The sequence below is a fragment of the Scyliorhinus torazame genome, chromosome 1 (genome assembly GCF_047496885.1).
Source record: "Scyliorhinus torazame isolate Kashiwa2021f chromosome 1, sScyTor2.1, whole genome shotgun sequence".
In the NCBI taxonomy this organism is placed as follows: domain Eukaryota; kingdom Metazoa; phylum Chordata; class Chondrichthyes; order Carcharhiniformes; family Scyliorhinidae; genus Scyliorhinus; species Scyliorhinus torazame.
In genome coordinates this window covers 174,180,086-174,206,014 of record NC_092707.1, presented here as the reverse complement: position 1 = coordinate 174,206,014, position 25,929 = coordinate 174,180,086, and the positions used below count along the sequence as shown (strand labels likewise).

The 25,929-nt window shown below is 50.7% G+C and overlaps 1 protein-coding gene across 2 annotated transcripts in view; it reads left to right on the top strand.

Moving 5' to 3' along the window:
- Positions 1-25,790, top strand: part of LOC140417036 (kelch-like protein 31) — a 39,030-nt gene extending 13,240 nt beyond the window's left edge. For both annotated transcript variants that reach the window (XM_072501168.1, XM_072501169.1), the window contains exon 3: positions 21,604-25,790. In XM_072501168.1, the coding sequence (XP_072357269.1) occupies positions 21,604-22,336 (733 nt within the window). In that variant the 3' untranslated portion in view covers positions 22,337-25,790. The remainder of the gene's footprint in view (positions 1-21,603) is intronic.
- Positions 25,791-25,929: the final 139 nt, after the last annotated feature.

Genomic DNA, 25,929 nt, shown 5'->3' with positions numbered 1-25,929 from the left:
CTCAGCATTTTTGTTGGAGCCCTGTCTCCCGGAGGTAGTGAGGAAGGATCAGACAGGCTTTGTGAAGGGCAGAAAACTATTGTCCAAAGTGAGATGGCTACTCAATGCAGTTCACACCTCAGGAGTGGGGCCTGAACCGGAGATAATCATGTCACTGGATGCAGAAAACGCATTCGATACGGTTGAGTGGAGCTATCTTTTCGCAGTTCTGGAGAGGTTTGGGCTGGGCCTTGGGTTTATGACATGGGTACGGCTGTTGTACTAAGCTCCATCTGCCAGTGTGTGTACTAACACCCCAAGTTAAGGCTCGTTTCAGCTGCACAGGTGGACGAGGCAAGTCTGCCTGTGATACATCTCCTGTTTTGCGTTGGCGATTGAGCCATTGGCTATTACTCTGGAACCTCGTACAAGTGGAGAGGAATTATGATGGGCGGGATAGAACACACGGTATCCCTGTATGCAAACGACCTTTTGCTATACGTAACGGATCTGGGGCCAGTTTTGGCAGACATCATGGGTATATTGAAGAGGATCGGCTCCTTCTTGGGGTATAAGTTACATTTTGGGAAGAGCGAGTATTTTGTGGTTAGCCCTTCAGTGGAGGAGCTGGGTTTGGGGTGCTGCAGTTCCGGTCTCTGGGCGCAGCTTTGCAAATTGAATTACACCAGCCCTGGCGAGCAAGGTCAAGGTGGATCTACAGAAGTGGGACAGCCTTCTGTTGTCGCTGGCAGGCCGGGTTCAATCCATTAAGAATGACACCTTGAGCTATGGTGGTAAGGTTCCACCGCTTCACCGACAAGGAGTGTGTCCTGCGATGGGCAATGAAGGAGTGAAGCAGTAAGTGGGAGAACTGCAGGTTCCGTATTTACCAGGACTGGGGTGCAGAGCTGGGTAAGAGGCGTGCGGGGTTCAACCGAGCCAAGGCGGTCCTCCACAGCAAAGGGGTGAAGTTCGGGCTGCTACAACCGGCGAGGCGTGGGCTTTTATTAAGAATGAGAAACTGGACTTGAACTTGGGGGGGGGGGGGGGGGGGGGGCCGGCGGTGTTCTGTTGGTTTTCCCCCATGTTTTCTTTTTTTGTTGCCCCTTTTTCTGGGCCCTCGAGGTTCTGGGTCTGTTTGCTGTTGGTATAGAGCTACGTCACAGACGGTGGGGACGGCCGGACAGCGAGAGCAGTTTGCGGGGTGGGGGGGAGTCGCTCATCATTGGGGATAGCGTTCCGGTTGCGGCGATGCACTGCTAAGCCGCACGTTTCGGCAGCTCCCATTCTAACGGACTTTTGGGCTCTTTTTGGTAGCCCCAACGGAAATTTTTTCGGACCAAACCCAGTGTGGGGTGACGAAGTAAGAAGTCCCCCTGGTGTGTATGGAAAGGATCGGTGGTAGTGGCCAGAATGCGAAGGATCCTTTGGAGCAGCGGCAGAGAAGAGAAGGAAGAAGCAAGATGGCGACGGATGGAGCCCAGACGACATGGGGCCCGGAGCAGCAGGAATTCCTCCGACGGTGTGCGGAGGAATTAAAGAAGGAGGTGCTGGCGCCGATGTTATTGGCAATCGAAGGGCTAAAAGAAACGCAAAAGGCCCAGGCGATAGAGCTCCGAGGGGTGAAGGCGACGGCAGCTGAGAACGAGGACGAGATTCTGGGCCTAGCGGTAAAAATGGAGACGCACGAGGCGCTACATAAGAGGTGTATCGAAAGGCTCAAAGTCCTGGAGAACAGCTCGAAGAGAAAGTACCTCCGGATTCTGGGTCTCCCCGAGGGAGTGGAGGGAGCTGACGTTGGGGCTTATGTGAACACGATGCTCCATTCGCTAATGGGAGCTGAGGCCCCCTCGGGCCCCCTGGAGTTGGAAGGGGCTCACCGGGTCCTTGCGAGGAGACCAAAGGCTGGAGAACCACCAAGGGCCATAGTGGTGAGATTTAACCGCTTCACCGACAGAGAGGCTGTTTTGAGCTGGGCCAAGAAGGTATCAGGACTGGAGCGCGGAGGTGGCGAGAAGTTGAGCGAGTTTTAATCGGACCAAGGCGGTGCTTCACAAGAAGAAAATAAAGTTTGGGATGCTGTAGCTGGCGCGATTGTGGGTCACGCACAAAGAAATGCATTATTACTTTGAAACGTCGGACAAGGCATGGACCTTCATCCAAGAAGAGAAATTGGACCAGAACTGAGCGACTGATGCTGTGGGGGAGATGACGATGTTGATGTATAGAAATGTAAATTGGGGAATGGGAGGTTCACAGTATCGGGATGATAGACGGGTTTTTTTTCTCTTCTTGACGGGGGGACACTGAGAAATGTGGGCGCCGGTGGAAAAAGGGACTGAGGTGGGGGATGGGGAACGGGGGAGCTGCGTCATAGGGGGCGGGGCCGAGCCAGGAAAGCGCGGGTTTTTTCCCGCGCAAGGGAGATGATGGCGGGAAGATAGGCGCAAGGAGGATGAGAGTTCCACACACGGGGGGGGGGGGGTCAAGGAGAGAACGGGGGAAGCCGTGGTCAGTTGGAGTCTGCTGACTTTCGGAAGCATCATGGGGGGAGTAACCATGCTAGATGGGGATCTAGCGGGGGGGGGGTCAACTGGGTTGCTGCTGCTGCGAGCGAGAGGGAGATGGCAAGGGAAGAGGTGGTCGGGACGGGAGTGCGCTGCCTGGGGGACGGGTGGGTGCGCGGGACCTGGATATGGGACGGGCCTAGAATAGGGGATGGCTAGTCGGCGGGGGTCGGGGGGGGGGGGGGGGGGGGCAATCCGCCTGATCACATGGAATATCCGCCTGATCACATGGAATGTGAGAGGCCTAAATGGGCCGATTAAGAGGGCCCGAGTGTTCGCGCACTTAAAAGGACTGAAGGCAGACGTGGTCATGCTTCAGGAGACGCATCTGAAGGTGGCGGATCAGGTTAGGTTAAGGAAAGGATGGGTGGGATAGGTGATCCACTCAGGATTGGACGCGAAAAATAGAGGGGTGGCGATATTGGTGGGGAAACGGGTGTCATTCGAGGCTAGGAATATAGTGGTGGACAACGGTGGTAGATATGTGATGGTGAGTGGTAGATTGCAGGAAAAGGAGGTCGTGCTGGTAAATGTATATGCACCGAACTGGGATGACGTGGGATTTATGAAGCGGATGCTGGGACGTATCCCGGACCTGGAGGTAGGGAGCCTGGTAATGGGGGGGGATTTAAATACTGTGCTGGATCCAGGGTTAGATCGGTCTAGATCCAGGACCGGAAGAAGCCTGCAGCGGCCAAGGTGCTCAGGTGGTTTATGGAGCAAATGGGAGGAGTGGATCCATGGAGACTTGCTAGGCCGTTGGCCAAAGAGTTCTCCTTTTTCGCCCATGTCCACACGGTATATTCCCGAATAGATTTCTTTGTTTTGAGCAGGGCACTGATTCCGAGGGTGGCAGGAACGGAGTATTCGGCCATAGCCGTTTCAGACCATGCCCCGCACTGGGTGGATCTGGAACTGGGAGAGGAGAGGGAACAGCGCCCACTCTGGCGACTGGATTTGGGACTATTGGCAGATGAGGGGGTCTGTGGAAGGGTGCGGGGATGTATTGAGAGGTACCTGGAGGCGAATGATGATGGTGAGGTCCAGGTGGGGGTAGTATGGGAAGCGCTGAAGGCAGTGGTTAGGGGAGAGTTGATCTCCATTAGGGCTTACAAGGAGAAAAAAGAGGGCAAAGAAAGGGAGAGATTAGTGGGGGAGATTTTGAGTGTGGATAAAAGATATGCGGAGGCCCCGGACGAAGGACTATATAGAGAGAGGCGAAGACTTCAGGCGGAGTTTGACCTGCTGACCACAGGGAAGGCAGAGGCACAGTGGAGGAAGGCACAGGGGATGAGATACGAATATGGGGAAAAGGTGAGCTGGCTGCTGGCCCACCAGCTTCGTAAGAGGATAGCGGCGAGGGAAATAGGGGGAGTTAGGGATGAAACGGGAACTACGGAGCGGAGTGCAGGGAAGGTAAATGAGGTGTTTAAGACCTTTTATGAGAGGCTATATAGGTCCCAACCCCCGGAGGGAAAAGAGGGGATGCAACAGTTTCTGGACCAACTAAGGTTCCCGAGGGTGGAGGAGCAGGAGGTGGCAGGTCTGGGGGCGCCAATCAGGGTGGATGAGGTGACTAAAGGGCTGGGGAACATGCAGGCAGGGAAGGCCCCGGGACCAGACGGGTTCCCGGTGGAATTTTATAGGAAGTATGTGGACTTGTTGGCCCCGCTGCTGGCGAGAACCTTTAACGAGGCCAGAGAAGGGGGGACTCTACCCCCGACAATGTCGGAGGCGACGATATCATTAATCCTGAAGCGAGATAACGATCCGCTGCAATGCGGGTCATATAGGCCTATCTCGCTCCTGAATGTAGACGCCAAGTTGCTGGCAAAAGTGCTAGCGACGAGGATTGAGGATTGTGTCCCGGGGGTGGTGCACGAAGACCAGACAGGGTTTGTAAAGGGGAGACAATTGAATGTCAATGTGCGACGGCTGTTGGGGGTGATAATGATGCCCCCAGCGGAGGGGGAGGCAGAGATAGTGGCAGCGATGGATGCAGAGAAGACATTCGATAGGGTAGAATGGGAGTATTTATGGGAGGTGTTGAGGAGGTTTGGGCTCGGGGAGGGGTTTGTCAGTTGGGTCAAACTCCTCTATGGGGCCCCAGTGGTAAGTGTAGTCACAAATCGGCAGAGATCGGAGTATTTTCGGTTATATAGGGGAACAAGGCAGGGGTGCCCCCTGTCCCCATTACTGTTCGCGCTGGCAATTGAACCACTGGCCATAGCGTTGAGAGTCTAGGAAATGGAATGGGGTGGTTAGAGGGGGAGAGGAACCCCGAGTGTCACTCTACGCAGATGACCTACTGCTGTATGTGACGGATCCTGTGGAGGGGATGACAGAGGTTATGCAGATATTGAGGGAGTTTGGAGATTTTTCGGGATATAGGCTTAATATGGGGAAGAGTGAGCTTTTCGTAGTACACCCCAGGGATCAGGGAAGAGGGATAGACGGCCTGCCGTTAAGGAGAGCGGAAAGGAGCTTCCGATATTTGGGGATTCAGGTAGCCAGGAGCTGGGGAACTCTACACAAACTCAATCTGACGCGGCTGGTGGAGCAGATGGAGGAGGATTTCAAGAGGTGGGATATGCTGCCGCTCTCACTGGTGGGCAGAGTGCAGGCCGTCAAGATGATGGTCCTCCCAAGGTTTCTTTTTGTGTTTCAATGTCTCCCCATTTTGATCACTAAGGCCTTTTTTAAGAAAATAGATAGGAGTGTTATGAGTATCGTGTGGGCAGAGAAGACCCTGAGGGTAAGGAGGGGGTTCCTGCAGCGCAGCAGGGACAGAGGGGGACTGGCGTTCCCGAATTTGGACGATTATTACTGGGCCACCAATGTGGCGATGGTTCGCAAGTGGATGAGTGAGGGAGAGGGGGCGGCGTGATAGAGGCTGGAGATGGCGTCCTGTAAAGGAACGAGCCTAAAGGCGCTGGTGACGGCGCCGCTACCGCTCTCCCCAAAAAGGTACACCACGAACCCAGTGGTGGCGGCAACCTTAAGGATCTGGGGGCAATGGCGGCGACATAGGGGTGTGACGGGTGCCTCGGTGTGGTCCCTGATCATGAACAACCATAGGTTTGTCCCAGGAAGGATGGACGGAAGGGTTCCAAAGCTGGCATCGGGCAGGAATTAGGAGATTGAGAGACTTGTTTATTGACGGGCAGTTTGCGAGCCTGGGAGCGCTGGAGGAAAAGTATGAGTTGCCCCCGGGAAATATCTTTAGACATATGGAAGTGAGGGCGTTTACGAGGCAGCAGGTGAGGGAATTTCCGCTGCTCCCAACACGGGATCCAGGATAGAGTGATTTCGGGGGTATGGGTTGGGGAGGACAACATGTCCGAAATATATCAGGAGATGAGAGACGAGGGGGAGGAGCTGGTAGAGGAGCTGAAGGGAAAATGGGAAGAAGAGATGGGGGAGGAGATTGAGGAGGGTCTGTAGGCTGATGCCCTAAGCAGGGTAAATTCCTCTTCCTCGTGTGCCAGGCTTAGCCTGATACAATTCAAGGTCCTACACAGAGCACACATGACGGGAGCAAGGCTGAGCAGGTTCTTCGGAGTGGAGGACAGGTGCGGGAGGTGCGGGGGAAGCCCGGCGAACCACACACATATGTTTTGGTCGTGTCCGGCACTGGATGAGTACTTTCAAAGGTGGTGGAGGTCCGGGTCAAGCCAGGCTGGGGGTTAGCTATATTTGGGGTAGCGGAGGAGCCGGGAGTGCAGGAGGCGAAAGAGGCCGATATTCTGGCTTTTGCGTCCCTGGTAGCCCGGCGAAGGATCTTACTCATGTGGAAGGAAGCGAAACCCCCCCGGCGTGGAGTCCTGGATAAACGACATGGCAGGGTTCATAAAACTGGAACGGATGAAGTTTGTGTTGAGAGGATCGGTTCAAGGGTTCTCCATGCGGTGGCAACCGTTCCTTGACTATTTCACGGAACATTAAGGGAAAATAGATCGTCAGCAGCAGCAGCCCAGGGGGGGGGGGAAGCACTATTTTTTATTTTTTCGTTGTTTGTTACTTTGCCAGTTCACTATTTTATTTAATTTAAATAATGTTACTTATTGGTTATTGTGTTATCTCTTATGTTGATTTGTAAGGTGGAAAAATTGTGTTTGAAAACTTTAATAAAATATATATTTTTTAAAAATCATTGGGGATAGCACCCAAAGTTTGATTGTTTGTTTGAGCTTTTCTTTCTTGACACACGGGAATAAGCGGGAGGGGCTCTCTCTCCCTCACTTGGGTGGTGGTGGGGGGGGGGGGGGGGGGGAGGTTGGAGACCCGTAGAGGGAGCCAACAGTGGGATTAGAGGTAGAGGCGGGAGCGGCCGGGGTCAGCATGAGTCAGCTGACTTACGGGAGAGCAATGGGGTGGGGGGGAAGTGGGGTTAAGCGGATGCTTGACTTGGGAGAGGGGGATCGAGGGTGGGGGGCTCGGATGCTGCTTTGCTGGCTGTAGGGGAAGCAACTTTCGGAGTCAAAGGGGGAGTCGGGACGGGGAGCCTCCGGCTGGGGGGCTGGAGTGTGCTGGAGACGCGGACATGTGGCTGGCCTAAAAAAGGGGATGGTTAGTCGGCGGGTGGGGGAGGGGGGGGGTAATTAACCCTCCGACCAGGCTGATCACGTGGAACGCGAGGGGCCTGAATGGGCCGGTCAAGAGGGCCCGTGTGTTCTCGCACTTGAAAGGGCTAAAGGCAGACGTAGCCATGCTACAAGAAACGCATATAAAGTTCGCTATTCAAACTAGGCTGAGGAAGGGATGGGTGGGGCAGGTCTTTCACTCGTGGCTGGATGCGAAGGCCAGGAGGGTTGCAATCTTGGTGAGCAAACGGGTGGCATTTGAGACGGAGGTATTGTGGCGGATGAAGGGGGTAGATATAAGCTACAGGGGGCCCGGGTGGTGCTAGTGAATGTGTTTGCCCCGAATTGGGACGATGCGGACTTTATGCTGCGAATGTTGAGTAAAATTCCAGATCTGGAGTCATGCAGTCTGGTAATGGGGGGGGCTTTAACACAGTCCTGGACCCGGCACTGGACCGATCTAGGTCTAGATCGGATAAGAGGCCGGCAGCGGCCAAGGTCCTGAGGGGGTTCATGGACCAGATGGGGGAAGTGGACCCATGGTGTTTCGCTCGGCCAAGGGCGAAGGAGTTTTCTTTCTTCTCCCATGTCCACAAAGTGTACTCGCGGATCGATTTTTTTCGTGGTGAGCAGGGCGCTAATCCCGAGAGTGGAGGGGGTAGAGTACTCAGCCATTGCGGTCTCAGACCATGCTCCGCACTGGGTGGAGTTGAGGCTGGGGGCAGAGAGAGGCCAACGCCCTCTATGGAGACTTGACGTAGGACTATTGGCGGATGAGGAAGTCTGTGGGCGGATTAGGAGGAGTATCCAAAACTATGTGGCGACCAATGATACAGGGGGGGTTTCAGTGAGTATGGTTTGGGAGGCGCTGAAGGCAGCGGGGAGCTAATTTCTATCAGGGCCCACAGAGAGAAGAGGGATAGGATGGAGAGGGAGAGGTTGGGGGGAGAGATACTCAGGGTGGACAGGAGGTATGCGGAGTCCCCCGAGGAGGGGCTGCTAAAGGTGTGCCGGAGCCTGCAGGTGGAGTTTGACTTGCTTACCACCGGGAAGGCAGAGGCTCAGTTGAGGAAGTTACAAGGAGCGGTGTACGAGCATGGGGAGAAGGCAAGTAGGATGCTGGCGCACCAACTACGGAAGAGAGAGGCGGCCAGGGAAATTGGGGGAATTAGGGATGGCAAGGTAACATGGTCCTGAGCCCGGAAAGGATCAATGAGGTCTTCAAGGATTTGTATGGTAAATTGTATGAGTCAGAACCCCCGAAGGGGAGGGATGAAGCAATTCTTGGACCAACTGAGGTTTCCGAAGGTGGAGGAGGAGCTAGTAGTGGGATTAGAGGCTCCGATTGAGTTGGAGGAATTGGTTAAAGGTTTGGAGGGTATGCAGTCGGGCAAGGCCCCAGGACCGGACGGATATCCTGTAGAATTCTATAGGAAATTCTCAGAGCTGTTGAACCCGTTATTGCTGAGAACCTTCAACGAGGCTAAGGAAAGGGGAACCCTTCCCCCGACGATGTCGCAGGCCTTGATCTTGCTCATCCTTAAGCGAGATAAGGACCCGTTGCAATGTGGCTCCTTCAGGCCGATATCGCTCCTTAATGTAGACGCCAAACTGTTGGCCAAGATCCTGGCCACTAGAATTGAGGACTGTGTCCCGGGGGTGATTATTGAGGACCAGACGGGGTTTGTCAAGGGCTGGCAGCTGAACACGAATGTGCGGAGACTCTTGAACGTGATTGTGGTAATGCCAGGTATTGCGGTACCAGAGAGAGGAATGACCATTGGCTAGACCGCGGGGTCTACCATTGGGCAATGTACATAGCCCCGCCCTGAGAGGCGGGGTATAAGAACCAATGCCGTCCCAGCAGCCTTCACTTCTGTAACTTCGCTGCTGGGTACAGTTCTATCTGATTAAAGCTGAATCGATATGACTCCACGTGGACTCTAGCGTATTGATTGCGTATCAATTTAATCAAATAAGTACTTTGAAGGATGGATCTCCGCATCAAGCCCGCGTGCCTTCCGCTCAGCCCTCACGCAGAAAACTCTGCCGCGATTTTTAAGCATTGGCTGGCATGCTTCCAGAGCTACCTCGATACGGCTGCCGACACCCCCACGGAAAGGCAGAAAATACACCTCCTACGCTTGCGGGTCAGCCCGGCGATCTACCCCCTGATCGAAGGGGCGGCGAACTATGATAAAGCCATGGAACTGTTGGAAGGACACTACATTCGTTCACTTAATCAGGTCTACGCACGTCACCTGCTGGCAACGAGACGGCAGAGCCCAGATGAGACAGGGCACTGATCGTGCTGGGCCAAAACTGCGGCTGCCCAGCGGTGACGGCGAACGAGCACTCCAAACTTTTAATTCGAGACGCCTTCGTGGCAGGTATGATCTCCCCCGACATTCGCCGAAGGCTGCTCGAAATGGACATGCTGGGCCTCACCGAGGCCCGGGCCCTGGCAGGGTCCATGGACGTGGTGTACAAAAACACCCTTGCTTACGCCCCCGCGCGCACCGCGCCCCTCTGGGCTGCGTGGCACCCCGCCGCGGCAGCCCCCCAGACTTACCCGCTTAACCCCCAGACCTACCCGCTAACTCCGCAGGCCTGCGCGGCAAGACGCCCCGCTACCGCTGCCAGCGAACACTGCTTCTTCTGCGGCCAGGCGAGTCACCCACGCGCACTGCCCGGCCCGCACCGTCACCTGCAAAGGATGCGGCAAGAAAGGCCACTATGCCGCGGTCTGCCTCGCCCGCGCGGTGAACGCGGTATCCAATGACTACCCTCAGCCGTTCCTCCAGCCGCCCGCTGTGCAACCACAGCCGTTCTTCCAAGTCCCGACCGTCCCAGGCCCACCGCCGCACTCCCTTTTCCCAGCCCCGCCGGCCCAACGCGCACCGCAGCCTTTGCCCCACCAGGCAGAGTCGCAGCCGCAGCCATTCTTCTCCCCGGCAACCATGCTGGAGGAGTGCGCGCAGCCATTTTGTCCCTCGCCGGTCCAATCGTCGGGGTCTCCGTCCCCGAACTCCATGGGCGATCCCTGGCTGGCGCCATCTTGGATGGGGCCTCAAGCCCCCAGCACGGCTGGCTACGCGCTGCCGGACCAAAACCCCTTGCTGCAGCTGGCCTCCGCCACACTGGAGCAGCATGCGCCGCCAGTTTACTCCTCCCCGCCGCCATCTCCGGAGTCCCCGGACTCCACGTGCGACCCATGGCCGGCGCCATCTTGGATGGGGCCTCAAGCCCCCAGCACGGCTGGCTACGCGCTGCTGGACCAAAACCCCTTGCTGCAGCTGGCCTCCGTCACGCTGGAGCAGTGTGCGCCGCCAGTTCGCTCCTCCCCACCGCCATCTTCGGAGTCCTCGGACTCCACGTGTGATCCATGGCCGGCGCCATCTTGGATGGGGCCTCAAGCCCCCAGCGCGGCTGGCTACGCGCTACCCAACCAAAACCCTTTGTTGTAGCTGGCCTCCACCTCGCGGGAGCAGAGTGCGCCGCCATTTTGTCCCTCCACGCCGCCATTTTGTTCCTCCCCGCGGCCATCTTTGGAGTCCCCGGACTCCATGTGCGATCCATGGACGACGCCATCTTGGATGGGACCTCAAGTCCCCAACACGGCTGACGATGCGCTGCCCGATCTTCACTCCTTGCTGCAGCTGGCCTCCATTACCCTGGACCAGAGTCGGCCCCGAACACTAGCAAAGGCCACCACGACGATCGGCATCAACGGCCATGTGGCGTCATGCCTCATCGACTCCGGGAGCACGGAGAGCTTCGCCACCCCGACACGGTAAGGTGCTGTTCTCTGGTCACCTATCCCACCCAACAAAGGATCTCCCTGGCCTCCAGGTCACACGCGGTGCAGATAAAAGGGTTCTGCCTCGCGAACCTCACCATCCAAGGCAGGGAATTCCACAATTTCCGCCTATACGTGCTGCCGCACCTCTGCGCAGCCACCCTTCTGGGACTGGATTTCCAGTGCCACCTACAAAGCCTTACTTTTAAATTTGGCGGCCCTATACCCCCCCCTTACTGTTTGCGGCCTCGCGACCCTTAAGGTTGACCCGCCTTCCCTGTTTGCGAACCTCACCCCGGATTGCAAACCCGTCGCCACCAGGAGCAGACGGTACAGCGCCCAGGACCGGACCTTCATCAGGTCCGAGGTCCAAAGGCTGCTGAAGGAAGGGGTCATCGAAGCGAGCAACAGCCCCTGGAGGGCTCAAGTTGTGGTGGTAAAGACCGGGGAGAAGCATAGGATGGTCATCGACTATAGCCAGACCATCAACCGGTTTACACAAGTGGACGCGTACCCCCTCCCCCGTGTTGCCGACCTGGTAAACAGGATCGCGCAATACAAGGTCTTCTCCACGGTGGATCTCAAATCTGCCTACCACCAGCTACCGCTCCATAATAGCGACCGCCAGTACACTGCCTTCGAAGCAGATGGGCGGCTCTACCACTTTTTAAGGGTTCCCTTCGGTGTCACAAACGGGGTCTCGGTCTTCCAGCGTGAGATGGGCCGAATGGTTGACCGGTACGGCTTACATGCAACGTTCCCGTATCTTGACAACGTCACCATCTGCGGCCATGACCAGCAGGACCACGACACCAACCTCCGTAAATTTCTCCAGACCGCGCACCTCCTGAATCTGACCTACAATAAGGAGAAGTGCGTGTTTAGCACCGACCGTCTAGCCATCCTAGGCTACATGGTGCGGAATGGAGTCATAGGCCCCGACCCCGAACGCATGCGCCCCCTCATGGAGTTCCCCCTCCCTCACTGCCCCAAGGCCCTAAAGCGCTGCCTCGGCTTCTTTAGCTACTATGCACAATGGGTCCCTAATTACGCCGACAAGGCTCGACCCCTAATCCAATCCACAACCTTCCCCCTGTCGACGGAGGCCCGCCATGCCTTCTGCCGCATCAAAGCGGACATCGCAAAAGCCACGATGCGCACCATAGACGAGTCCCTCCCCTTCCAGGTCGAGAGTGACGTGTCTGACGTAGCTCTGGCTGCCACCCTCAACCAAGCGGGCAGGCCCGTGGCTTTCTTCTCCCGCACTCTCCATGCCTCCGGAATTCACCACTCCTCGGTCGAAAAGGAGGCCCAGGCCATAGTGGAAGCTGTGCAGCACTGGAGGCATTACCTGGCCGGCAGGAGATTCACTCTCCTCACGGACCAACGGTCGGTGGCCTTCATGTTCGATAATGCACAGCGGGGCAAGATTAAGAACGACAAGATCTTGCGGTGGAGGATCGAACTCTCCACCTTCAATTACGAGATCTTGTATCGTCCCGGGAAGCTGAACCAGCCTCCTGCTGCCCTATCCCGCGGCACTTGTGCCACCGCACAAGTAGACCGCCTCCGAGCCCTCCACGAGGACCTCTGCCACCCGGGAGTCACCCGGTTCTTCCATTTTGTTAAGTCCCGGAACCTGCCCTACTCCATCGAGGAGGTCAGGACAGTCACCAGGGACTGCCGAATCTGCGCGGAGTGCAAACCGCACTTCTACCGGCCAGAGAGACCGCATCTCATAAAGGCTTCCCGTCCCTTTGAACGCCTCAGCATGGACTTCAAAGGCCCCCTCCCCTCCACCGACCGCAACACGTATTTCCTGAACGTGATTGATGAGTACTCCCGGTTCCCATTCGCCATCCCCTGCCCGGACATGACCACAACCACCGTCATCAAGGCACTCCAAACTATTTTTACACTGTTCGGTTTCCCCGCATACATCCACAGTGATAGGGGGTCCTCCTTTATGAGCGACGAGCTGCGCCAGTTCCTGCTTAGCAAAGGCATCGCCTCGAGCAGGTCGACCAGCCATAACCCCCGGGGAAACGGGCAGGTAGAAAGGAACGGTCTGGAAGACCGTCCTGCTGGCCCTTCGGTCCAGGAATCTCCCAGTCTCCCGCTGGCAAGAAGTCCTCCCAGTGGCCCTTCACTCCATTCGGTCACTGCTATGTACTACCACGAACCAGACACCTCATGAACGTCTCCTTGTTTTCTCCAGGACGTCCTCCTCGGAGACCTCGCTCCCAACCTGGCTAGCAACACCCGGAACCGTCCTGCTGCGGAAACATGCGAGGGCGCACAAGTCGGACCCACTGGTCGAAAGGGTCCACCTGCTTCATGCCAACCCCCAGTACGCCTACGTAGCGTTCCCCGATGGACGCCAAGATACGGTCTCGCTCCGGGACCTGGCGCCCGCCGGAACCCCACGCGCGCCCGAGCCACTGCCCCCCCCCCCCCGCCCCCCCCCCCCACCGTACCTGACCGGAGGGTCAGTACTGCCGCCAGAACCCCGACCCAGAGCCGAGCAGGCACCGATGCCCCCTACAGGCACCCCTTCTGCCCATTTTTCGACCTTGCAGCGCCGCATAGGGGTGACGAAACTGCCTGGGAGGAAGACGCCACGTTCCCGGAGTCACTACCGCCGGGGCCCTCACCAGGATCGCCGCCAAAACTTAGACGCTCCAGTAGGACGACCAGGCCGCCCGATCGTCTGATTGCAGCACCATGAAGAGAATTAACAACGCAATAACTTTCACCACAACCCTCGATAGCATGGTAGCTGCAATACCTGGTCCTACCATGAAAAGGCGACAGTAATACTGGCCATCACCCCGCTGGCTCTTTTTTAACAGGGGGTGAATGTGGTAATACCAGGTATTGCGGTACCAGAGAGAGGAATGACCATTGGCTAGACCGCGGGGTCTACCATTGGGCAATGTACATAGCCCCGCCCGGAGAGGTGGGGTATAAGAACCAATGCCGTCCCAGCAGCCTTCACTTCTGTAACTTCGCTGCTGGGTACAGTTCTATCTGATTAAAGCTGAATCGATATGACTCCACGTGGACTCTAGCGTATTGATTGCGTATCAGTGATCATGATGCCCTTGGAAGGAGGGGATGCAGAAGTGGTGGCTGCAATGGATGTGGAAAAAGCCTTCGATCGGGTGGAGTGGGAGTACCTGTGGGAAGTGTTGGGCAGATTTGGATTTGGCAAGGAATTCATAGGGTGGGTCAAATTACTGTATCAGGCCCCCGTAGCGGGTGTGTCCATGAACCGGCTGCGGTCGGAGTACTTTAGGCTGCATCGAAGAACAAGGCAGGGGTGCCCCCTGTCCCCCCTGCTGTTTGCCCTGGCAATCAAGTCGTTGTCCATGGCGCTGAGGATGTCTAGAAACTGGAGGGGGCTGGTTTGGGGAGGGGAGGAGCTTCGTGTTTCACTGTACGCGAATGACCTGCTCCTGTATATTTCAGATCCGGTGGAGGGGATGGGGGAGGTCATGCAGATCCTAAAAGATTTTGGGGATTTCTCGGGGTATAAGTTGAATGTCAGGAAAAGCGAGCTTTTTGTGATCCATGCAAGGGGCCAGGAAAAGAGTCTGGGAAAGCTCCCGCTCAAGATGGTGGAGAGGAGCTTTCGCTACTTGGGCATACGGGTGGCTAAGAGTTGGGATGCCCTGCACAAGCTCAACCTAACGCGGCTTGTGGATCAGATGGAGGAGGACTTTAAGAGGTGGGACATGCTACCGCTTTCCCTGGCAGGTAGGATGCAGTCCGTGAAGATGACGGTACTCCCCAGGTTCTTGTTCGTCTTCCAGTGCCTTCCCATCCTCATCCCCAAGTCCTTCTTCAAGCGAGTGAACAGGATTATCACGGGATTTGTGTGAGCAAATAAGAGCCCGCGAGTTAAAAGACTGTTCTTAGAGCGCAGTCGGGGGGGTGGGGGGCTGGCGCTGCCGAACTTCTGCAGCTATTATTGGGCAGCGAACATATCCATGATTCGGAAATGGGTAGTAGAGGGAGGGGCGGCGTGGAAACGGCTGGAGGTGGCGTCTTGCAAGGATACCAGCTTGGGGGCACTGATAACGGCACCGCTGCCGCTCCCGCCGGCACGGTACACCACAAGCCCGGTGGTGATGGCGGCACTGAGGATCTGGGGTCAGTAGAGAAGGCACAGTGGGGAGGTAGGGGCCTCAGTCTGGACCCCGATACGAAACAACCGCAGGTTCGTCCCGGGTAGAATGGGCGGAGGGTTTCTAAGCTGGCACAGAGCGGGTATCAAAAGGATGGGGGACTTGTTTATAGATGAGACTTTTGCTAGCCTGAGGGTGCTGGAGGAGAAATTCAGGTTGCCCCCAGGGAATACCTTTAGGTACCTGCAAGTCCACGCTTTCTTGAAGAAGCAGGTGGTGGAATTTCCACTGCTACCTGCCCGCAGGATACAGGACAGGGTGGTCTCGGGCATGTGGGTAGGAGACGGAAAGGTATCAGACATATACCCGGAGCTGCAGGAGGTGGAGGAGGCGGACGTGGATGAGCTGAAGGGCAAGTGGGAGGAGGAGCTGGGTGAGGAGCTGGATGAGGGCCTGTGGGTGGACGCCCTGGGCACGGTCAATTCCTCCTCATCTTGTGCCAGGCTTAGCTTGATTCAGTTTAAGGTGGTACACCGGGCGCACATGACAGCGGCAAGAATGAGCAAGTTCTTTGGGGTGGAGGACAGGTGTGTGAGGTGTTCAGGGAGCTCAGCAAATCATGTCCATATGTTTGGGCATGCCCGGCAATTAAAGAATTCTGGCGAGGCTTTGCAAAGGCTATAGCGATATTTGGGGTGTCAGAAGATCCGGGAGTGCAGGAGCCGAAAGAGGCCGGGGTCCTGGCCTTTGCCTCTTTGGTAGCCCGGAGACGGCTCTTGTTAATGTGGAGGGATGCCAAACCCCCAAGTGTGGAGACTTGGGTCAGTGACATGGCTGGGTTTCTAGGTTTGGAGAGGATAAAGTTTGCCTTGAGAGGGTCCTTGCTGGGGTTCTCCAGGCGGTGGCAACCGTTCCTTGACTTTCTCGCGGAACGTTAAGTGAGGAGGTCAACAGCAGCAGCAAACCGGGAGGTGGGGGGGAACTGTATGGGTTGTGGATAGATTTTTCTTGTAAATGGTAGTTATCCCACCTTGTTTTGTTAAGTTGTTAATTCTTTTTTTTTGTTTTATGTTGCCTTCTTTTAGTAGTGGTTTTGTAAAAATTCTGTAAAATTTTGAATAAAAACAAGTTTTTAAAAAAAGAGCGACACCTTGCCCGATTATAGTTTTTATTTCAATGCCTCCCAGTTTTTCTACCCAAGTCATTCTTCAGTGGGATGGAGCGGTTCATAGCGGATTTTATATGGGCGGGAAGAACTCTTCGGATTCGTAGGGGATCCTACAGAGGGATGGGTGATGGTGGGGATGGGAAGGTTCAAATTTGATGTTTTATTACTGGGTGGCCAATGTGCAGAAGGTGTTGGGATGGTGTGGTGACCAGGAAGCTACCTGGGTGGGGAAGGAGTCGGGGTCATGCAAAGGGTCTAGCTTGGAGGCGCTGGTGACAGCATCTCTGCCATTGCTGCAGCAAAATATTTTTCAAACCCGGTTGTCGTCTCCGCTTTGAAAATATGGCGGCAACTGCATCAGCATTTTAATCTGGGGGCAGTGTCAAGGTGTGCTCCTATCTGTAGGAATTAAGTGTTTGAGCTGGTGAAACTGGATACCATATTTGGTGGGTAGAAGGTAAGCGGCTGGAGAGGGTGAGGAATTTGTTTTTGGAGGGGCGGTTTGCCAGCTTGGAGGAATTGAAGGAGAAAGCAGGGCTTGTGGGTTTTGATATACTCAGGTACTTCCAGGTTTTGGATTTTTTTCGGCGGACAATCCCGGTAGCGCTGCTGTCCACCTTGCAGTAGATTCATTCCTGCGCGGGGTCAGAAGAGGGCAGCATGTCCAGGATATATGGACGGATCTTGGAAGAGGAGCAGTTCTCAGTAGAAGAGGTGAAGGGCAGGTGGAAAGAGGAGCTGGAATCCATATTGGAGGAAGAGGTGTGGAGTGAGTGCTTCCGCAGAGTGAATGCTATGTCATCCTGTGCATGGTTGAGCTTGATCCAGCTCAAGGTAGTGTTTAGGGCGCACCTTGCCAAGGCCAGGATGAGTCGATTTGTTTGTGGGAGTTGAAGATAGGTGCGAGCAGTGTTTGCGAGGACCTATGAATCACACGGACATGTTCTGGTCCTGTTCCAAATTGATGGGTTTTGGGTGTCTTTTCTTCACCACCTAGCGGCAATCCTAAATATTGATTTAGAGCCTTGTCTGCTAGTAGCTATATTTGGGGTGTCAGACCAGCCAGAGCTGAGGATGGGTGCAAGGGCAGATTCCCTGGCATTCACCTCCTTGATTGCTCAGAGGCGAATTCTGCTAAGTAATTTGATGGAGTTTTTGCACCTTGAGATGGTCAAGTTATCTGTGAGGGGGTCGGTTTAAGGGTTCTACCGTAGATGACGGCCTTTCGTATTGAACTTTAAGGAATTGGTAACTCTTGTCTGTTAGTGGGGTGTGTGTGTTTGAGTTGTATTTCTGTTACTGGGAATACTGCTACATTGTTGATTGTAATTTTGATATGTGTTGGTTTTGCTTTTTTTGTAAATTTTTGATATAAAATGTTAAAAGTTCAATTAAAGTATTTAAATTTGGCCACGGAGGGTGTCCTATTGTTACTTGGCATCTAGATACGGCCAGAAGCAGGACATCTAGCTAATTGTCCTTACTGGGGGCACCAGGGGAACTGAGCAACCGTAGAACATCAATGGGCACAAGTAGGAAATAGCTCCCTTTCAGGCTCCATCAAGTGGAATCGACATGGATACCACTATTACACGTGAGAACACCACCCACCAGGTACGCGGTACATACTCGTGCGACTCGGCCAACGTTGTCTACCTCATACGCTGCAGGAAAGGATGTCCCGAAGCGTGGTACATTGGCGAGACCATGCAGACGCTGCGACAACGAATGAACGGACATCGCGCAACAATCACCAGGCAGGAATGTTCCCTTCCAGTCGGGGAACACTTCAGCAGTCAAGGGCATTCAGCCTCTGATCTCCAGGTAAGCGTTCTCCAAGGCGGCCTTCAGGACCCGCAACAACGCAGAATCGCCGAGCAGAAACTTATAGCCAAGTTCCGCACACGAGTGCGGCCTCAACCGGGACCTGGGATTCATGTCACATTACATTCATCCCCCACCATCTGGCCTGCAAAATCCTACCAACTGTCCTGGCTTGAGACAATTCACACCTCTTTAACCTGGAGTTACCCCATCTATGGATCTGTAAAGATTTAATCACCTGCTAATGCTCGCATTCCTAGCATTGTTTGGCATCTTTGAATTTGTCTATATATGTGTTTCTGGAACAGACCTCTTCATTCACCTGAGGAAGGAGCAGCGCTCCGAAAGCTAGTGACATCGAAACAAACCTGTTGGACTTTAACCTGGTGTTGTAAGACTTCGTACTAGGCTCCATCAAGACATATTACTAGTGAGCAGAAATATTATATCTTTTGTTACACTGAACATTGTTAAAGATTGAAACATTCAGCAATTGAGAGCCAATCTTTCAGATCACTAAGTTTTAAATCACAGACTCATAGGTTGAATTATTCTCACAGCACTCTGCTGTTCTTACATTACAAACAACTCCTGAGGCGTAGCAGGAGTGACAACAGAATTCATCTGTACATGTGAACATAATTTTGGCTAAGAGAAATAATTTTGGGGGGATCATTGAATAACCATTCTTTGGCTGTATAAATATTGTTGAATGGGAGATAGAATTAGGGTGAGGTTTTTAATGGTACATAAGAACAGTCAATTACTTAAACTGTTATAGGGCTGGATAAATTCAGACTTAAATAAGGATTATGTAATGGGGCAGAATGACAGTGGAGGATTGATATATAAACAGAGCTGCCTGTTTATTAAAGATGTGCTCATTGTATCAAAGTAATTTAAAAGTCAGTGGGCAGCACGGTAGCACAGTGGTTAGCTCAGTTGCTTCACAGCTCCAGGGTCCCAGGTTCGATTCCCGCCTTGGGTCACTGTCTGTGCGGAGTCTGCACGTTCTCCCCGTGTCTGCGTGGATTTCCACCGGATGCTCCGCTTTCCTCCCACAAGTCCAAAGATGTGCAGATTAAGTGGATTGGCTATACTAATTTCCCCTTAGTGTCCAAAAAGGTTAGGTAGGGTTACGGGGATAGGGTGGAGGTGTGGGGATTGGGTAGAGGTGTGGGCATAGGCAGGGTGCTCTTTCCAAGGGCCGGTGCAGATGCGATGGGCCGAATGGCCTCCTCTGCACTGTAAATTCTATGATTTTATGAAATTTCAAAAAAAATATGGCAGTCATTGGGAGACTAGTTTCTCGACTGATCAAGATTATCAAGACATTTTAAGTTTAGCCATTGTTAATATTTTACAATACCATACCTAGATTTCTTCACGTAAAAGCTATGCTCCTCTGCAACAATGAGTTTCTTTCAAATATAACTCATCACCACAGGTGTGATACCCTCTCATTAAAGTTATTTTACGAAGTACAGCAGTCACCTGTTTTTTTTTTGTCTGTTACACACAACTGGGATTGTACTTGTGTTAGATTAAAAACCTGATGCAACAATGAAAAAAGACAGAATTGGGATTAATCTGTGCTTTTCATTTCCTCAGAACATCCCAAAGCACTTCACTGTTGACTGAGGAAACATAAGCCTTCAAAGTCTTTTGGGGATTTTTGAGAAGTTCCTAAATATCCCAATGGTTTCCTGCTGCCCTTGTGCAATCTACTGGGACATAATCTTGTGCCTTTTCCAGAATTTGATTCAATCTGAGTTTCTCTCTTTTAAAAAAATATATTTAAGAGATATTTAAATATTTTTACAGACAGGTTAATTTTACAGTATTTAAACTTTAACTTAATAATTTATTCATCACCAAGAAGCGGTCGACTCCAGGGAAGCAGGAACTTTCAATTTTGATATTTGCAATGGTCTGTTTGAAAAACTTGAAATTAAGGAGATGGGAACAGTCATTTGTGAATTAATATAAATCTTGATTCTCAATGAAATTGTTTTATTCATAGAACGTTTTAGCTCCAGTTCTTAACCAACTTGGCACAGTTGGTAGCACCCCTCTACATCAAAAAGTGTGGTTGTTTGAACTTCAGTCCTGATTTGAGCACAGAATCTCGGCTTCAACTCCACTGCAGAAGGAATGCTGCATCTTTCAAATTAGATGTCAACCTGAGGCCACAGCTGCCCTTTCAGATAGATGTAAAAGATCCCATGGCATTAATGCAAAGTGAATGGAAGTTCTCCCTGGTCTCCTGGCCAACATTTATACCTCAACAAAAATAAAACAAGATAATGTGGTTATCATTGCCGTTCTTTAGGCCTTCCTGTGCAGTTTGGTTGCTGCATTTTTTCAAAGAGTATCTTCACTAAAGTACTTAATTGGCTGTGTTGAGCGTTAGGACATCTTGAGATCATAAAGGCACTATATAGCAGTAAGTTCTTTCTTCAGGACTTCTCCAGAGATATGACAAAGCACAGTATAATGTAAGCTTTTTATTAGTCACTATAAGTTCTTACTGCTCACTTCAAATTCTTGGTTGACTCCCACAATGATTTCAAAAGTAAAACTCTGGTGGACCGCATTTGGAGTATTGCGTGCAGTTCTGGTCGCTGCATTATAGGAAGGATGTGGAAGCATTGGAAAGGGTGCAGAGGAGATTTACCAGGATGTTGCCTGGTATGGAGGGAAGATCTTATGAGGAAAGGCTGAGGGACTTGAGGCTGTTTTCATTAGAGAGAAGGTTAAGAGGTGACTTAATTGAGGCATACAAGATGATCAGAGGATTGGATAGGGTGGACAGTGAGAGCCTTTTTCCTCGAATGGTGATGGCTAGCCTGAGGGGACATAGCTTTAAATTGAGGGGAGATAGATATAGGATAGATGTCAGAGGTAGGTTCTTTACTCACAGAGTAGTAAGGGCGTGGAATGCCCTGCCTGCAACAGTAGTGGACTCGCCAACATTAAGGGCATTTAAATGGTCATTGGATAAACATATGGATGATAAGGGAATAGTGTAGATGGGCTTTAGATTGGTTTCACAGGTCAGCGCAACATCGAGGGCCGAAGGGCCTGTACTGCGCTGTAATGTTCTATGAGTGAAGAGGCAAGTCCCATAGTGTGAGACACCATTAAAGTTGTAGAGTGTAATAAAGTAAAAAGGAAAACTGGAATACATTTAGTGCCTTTCGTGACCGTAGCATCTCCCAAAGTGTTTTACAACCAATTAACTACTTTTGTGATGTGTCGTCACTGGTGTAATGTAGGAAAGGAAACATCAGATAAATTTTGAAGTGGCCATTAGGTGTGCAACAGAAAATCTCCTTGATTTTCTGCTGGGGTTATGCCTGGGACTAATTAATAAGAGATCAATTGCTAGGATTAGTCAAGAACTCCATTGTCACTGTACAATACAACTACTAGAATAGATGAACCCTTGTTTTTTTCGTGAAACAATTCTTATATAAAATGCAAATCTTATGAAATGATGAGGTTGTCTCCTTGCTGTGGTATTTACAAAGTAAAAAATTGTGTTTTTCAGATATGACCCTCGTTTCAACACTTGGTTTCATTTGGCCAGTATGCTCCAGAGGAGAACCCACTTCAGCATGTCCACTTACAACGGTCTTCTTTTCGCTATCGGAGGTCGGAATTCAGACGGTCCTCTCGCATCCATGGAATGTTACATCCCCTCCTCTAATCAGTGGCAGATGAAGGCTCGGATGGAGGTTGCCCGCTGCTGCCATGCTTCTGCACTCAGCGATGGCAAGATCATGGTAACTGGTGGCTATATCAACAATGGCTACTCTCGCACAGTTTGTGCCTATGATCCTACAATAGACACTTGGAAAGACCATGCCAGTTTGAGTACCCCCAGAGGCTGGCACTGTGCAATCACTTTTGGTGATTATAGCTATGTGATGGGAGGCAGTCAGCTTGGGCCACAAGGTGAGAGAGTTGATGTGATAACAGTTGAATGCTACAGTGCTTACAGTGGCCAATGGAGCTATGTTGCTCCTCTAGCGATTGGTGTAAGCACAGCGGGTGCAACAATCCTGGATGACCGAGTCTATCTGGTCGGAGGTTGGAATGAAAGTGCAAAGAAGTACAAGAGATGCATCCAGGCCTATAATCCAGACTTGAATGAATGGACTGAGGAGGACGAGCTGCCAGAGGCCACAGTGGGCGTCTCGTGCTGCGCTATTATGTTACCGAACAACAAACTTCGGGAGTCCAGAGCTAGCTCTGTGGCATCTGCAGCAATCAGTATCTGATGAGCAACATATTTTAAATTAAAAGAAACTCTTTATACAGCCAGATTCGAAATTCAAACCCTTGTATTACTACCCAATTCCTTCCTCACTCTATGCATAGAGGCCTTACCGCAACATTTCGCCTCTCAATATCCAGTGAAACTGGCAAAATGGTTTCACAGTAAAGTGAGCAGGAGTTGGATATCTCCTTCTCATAGCATTTTTGAGGTTGATAGCTTTACAAAAGTGTTTGACAATTTTTTTTTAAAAATGTCACCCAATTTCCTAAAAAGGTGCATTGAACTGCAGCCTCTTTGGCTGGGTTTTTCCATTCCCTTTTGTGACGGGCAGGTTTGGCAGCGAAAGCGGTAAATATTGCAAGAAGGCATAAATATTGCAAGAAAGCCAGAGTTGCGTTTCACGCAATAATCATACCCCTACATCAAAAGAATGTGTCCATGGTGATGTGATATCAGAACGGCATGCTGTGCGACTGGTCAAGAGGTGTGCACCAGCGCTGGGAGGTGAACACAGCACTCAGTGGGGAGAAGATTATGTGGGCTTGATACAAGGTGGTACCAGGGAGCTTCACCTGGTTGAAGAATGTTTCCTATGAGCTCGCTGTGCGTTGGGCCTCCTTTAAAAATGACACCTGGATCATCGAAGCGCTGAGTTGATGGCAGGGTGGGCAAATCAGAGGCCATCCATCAGCAATGTGTTGCAGAACCCTTGCCTGCCTTTTTGCAATAAGTGTCGAACTCTTATAGGGTATACAGCCGCCATTGCCATCTGCCGCCTCAACAACACTTTTCCCGCCCAACATTGGACTTTTGCTGAAATCGGAGAAAATCTCATCCCTCGTCTTACTCACAGCAATAAAAATTTTGTCAAATATTTTCCATGAAGATAATGCTTCTTGAAGACCGGTGAAAATTGCAAAGACACATCTATATCTTGTTGCACTAAATGGAATTGTTCACTGTTCTCCAAGATCCATCCACCTGATGGTCACTTTCCATTTATTTGATTTTTTCTAACTGATAAGCTCTGAAGAATGAAATCAGTTATGATTCAGATTCAGTAGCATTGCATTAATGTTGACCAGCCTGAGAGAAGAGGAGGCATCAAAATGGAGAATGCCTTCTTTAAAAACGCCAATTTTATTTTACATTAACGATTCTGGAAATAAGAAAAGGAATATCCTTTGTCAACTCTCCTCCCGTATAGTATCACCTCTTGAGAGAGAGAGAGAGAGCAAACGTTGCACACGAAAGGTAAGGGAACTCTTTCTGCTGATTAACACTGTCCGTGTCTCATCTAAAAGCAGATGAAGTGCTTTGCTAAACACCGGACAGTGTTTTAGACAACCTCACCAAAAGGAGTCACAATAAACAAAAGGGATTTTCCAGTTCCACTTCTGTGAGCATTTTGATTATTAATCAACCAGAGTACAAAGCAGAAGTTCAATAAATTTAACAAACCAGTTTTCGGAATGAATTTCGAATCTTACCAAAAGGCAAATATTAAAACAAAAGGCATCAGCATTTTGGTATTAGCTGTATGAAGGTGAAAGTACAATTTTCACAGATTATTGCAATTACCAAAGCAAGAAAAGGGTTCAGATTATGAAGAGCACTTGTACTAAAATATATGCAATGAAATGAAGAAAGTTATGAGGGGATTTTGTAATTCTGGAATTGGCTTGAAAGCACTGACAACTATGTACTGATTTACATGTGTCATGTGTTTTCAGTTTTAGGAATTTTCTTTCCAAATTGTGATGATATCTGCATATATCTTCGATCTATTTTTAATTTTAGAAACAACCTGATGTTTCAAGTTGTTGGTGAAAAAGGTTATCTTGATTAAAAACTAAAACAACTTTATCCATGTCACCAGTAAAAGTGTGGGGGGGGGTGCGGGGAAGAGACTGAAATTATAACACCCGCCTTCCTTTCTCCACAAACTCCAGCTGCTGAATGCCTTCAGCATTTTATTTAAAATTTCCAAAATCTGCAGTATTTTACTGTTTTTTTTATACATATGGGAGGAGGGCAGGAGGACCCAAATGGTCAATTTTTAAACAGTTTTCAAAAATCAACAAATTTCACCTTAACTAGCTGCTATATTTTGAAACTTTAAAATATAGTTAATCACAAAACGATAAGAATTGGGGCAAAGCTCTGTAGGTTCAATCCTTTGGCAGAATTAAAATGAAATATAGCAATAGGACATTATAGCAAGGTATAAGGGTAATTCAGAAAACAAAGCATGAGAATGGAAACGGGTGGAGGAAGAAGAAGCAAATGTCCACTTTTAGCAATCTTGCAGCTGTAATACACCAGCCCGAGACTGAGACAAGACAAAATACTTCAAGGTAGTTCCGTGGTACAAGTGAGGTATGTGACTACTGAGTGTGTTCAAAGTAATTGCTTAAATAGATGGCAAGAAACAGCATCCTCAGTTCAAATTAAAGTTACATAAATAGTTCAGTTAAACTATTAGGCAGAGTGCTATGCAATATAGGGAAGGGACACAAATTGGTAAGAGTCACTATGTCCCATTGATGTCACTCCAATTGTTGACTTCAATTAGGAGTTGCCTTAATACAAATACTGGCCAGGGCTTGAGCAGAGATTGATTCTCTTCATTTTCCGAATGGAATAACAGCATGGAGAGAAAATCTAAATTGAAAAGTCTTTTATTGTAGCCCACTATAAACAAGACCTGAAGAAAGTGTGGTTGATGGCACAGCACAAGTATCATTTAACTCACGAATTGGAATAGAACTCTATATTTACTGAGATATAAATTTCGTAACATGGATCTCAGGAGCAGAAGGTGGTCAAAATCGTGCTTGTGGCAGAAAAACTATTCTACAGGTCTGAAGGAAAGGTGAGAGGCTTTACTGAGGTGACAGTGAAAGCAATGGAATCTTGAGTAATTTTAAGATGTTGCAGTTAAAATGTTAAGTCAGTGTAAGAGAATATGAAAGGTCACTGACAAGGTTAAAGATGACTCCCAGAGTTATGTTAAAACAAAAACTGTTGGCACTTTAAAAAACAAAAGTTACAAGTATTTGAAGATATTCTTGCATCATCTACTATGGGCACAAAGCAAATGCCAGTGATGAATGCATATCAGAATGTATCATTGAAATTGTGTTTGGTTAATCACGCAATCGTTTCTCCAACTTAGCTCAATTAGATTTTAGATAAAGAACATAGTTTCCAAATTTATACACTGGAAAGTGCCCAGAAAACATAAATTTCTCTGGAATTAAACTGGAGAAAGGCTATACGTGAGGGGCGGGGGGGGCATGATAGAAGGTGATGGCGAAGAATGTCGGAAAGTACTCGTTTTTTAATCACCAGCCTATAACATTCAGTTAAAAACTCAGCTCAGCACTGAGAACCATTCTTTGCTCTGACCTTTAGGCAGCAGTCAAGAGCAGGACAAAATATGCAGACGATCATTCAAATAAAAAAACAAAAGCACGTCTCCCAACTTTGATCAGAAGCGAACTGAATGGTATAGATTCAACAAAAAAAATACTGCTGTGAACTAGCAATTTTGAATACTGAATAAATGACTATTCTCAGCCACAGGGCTTC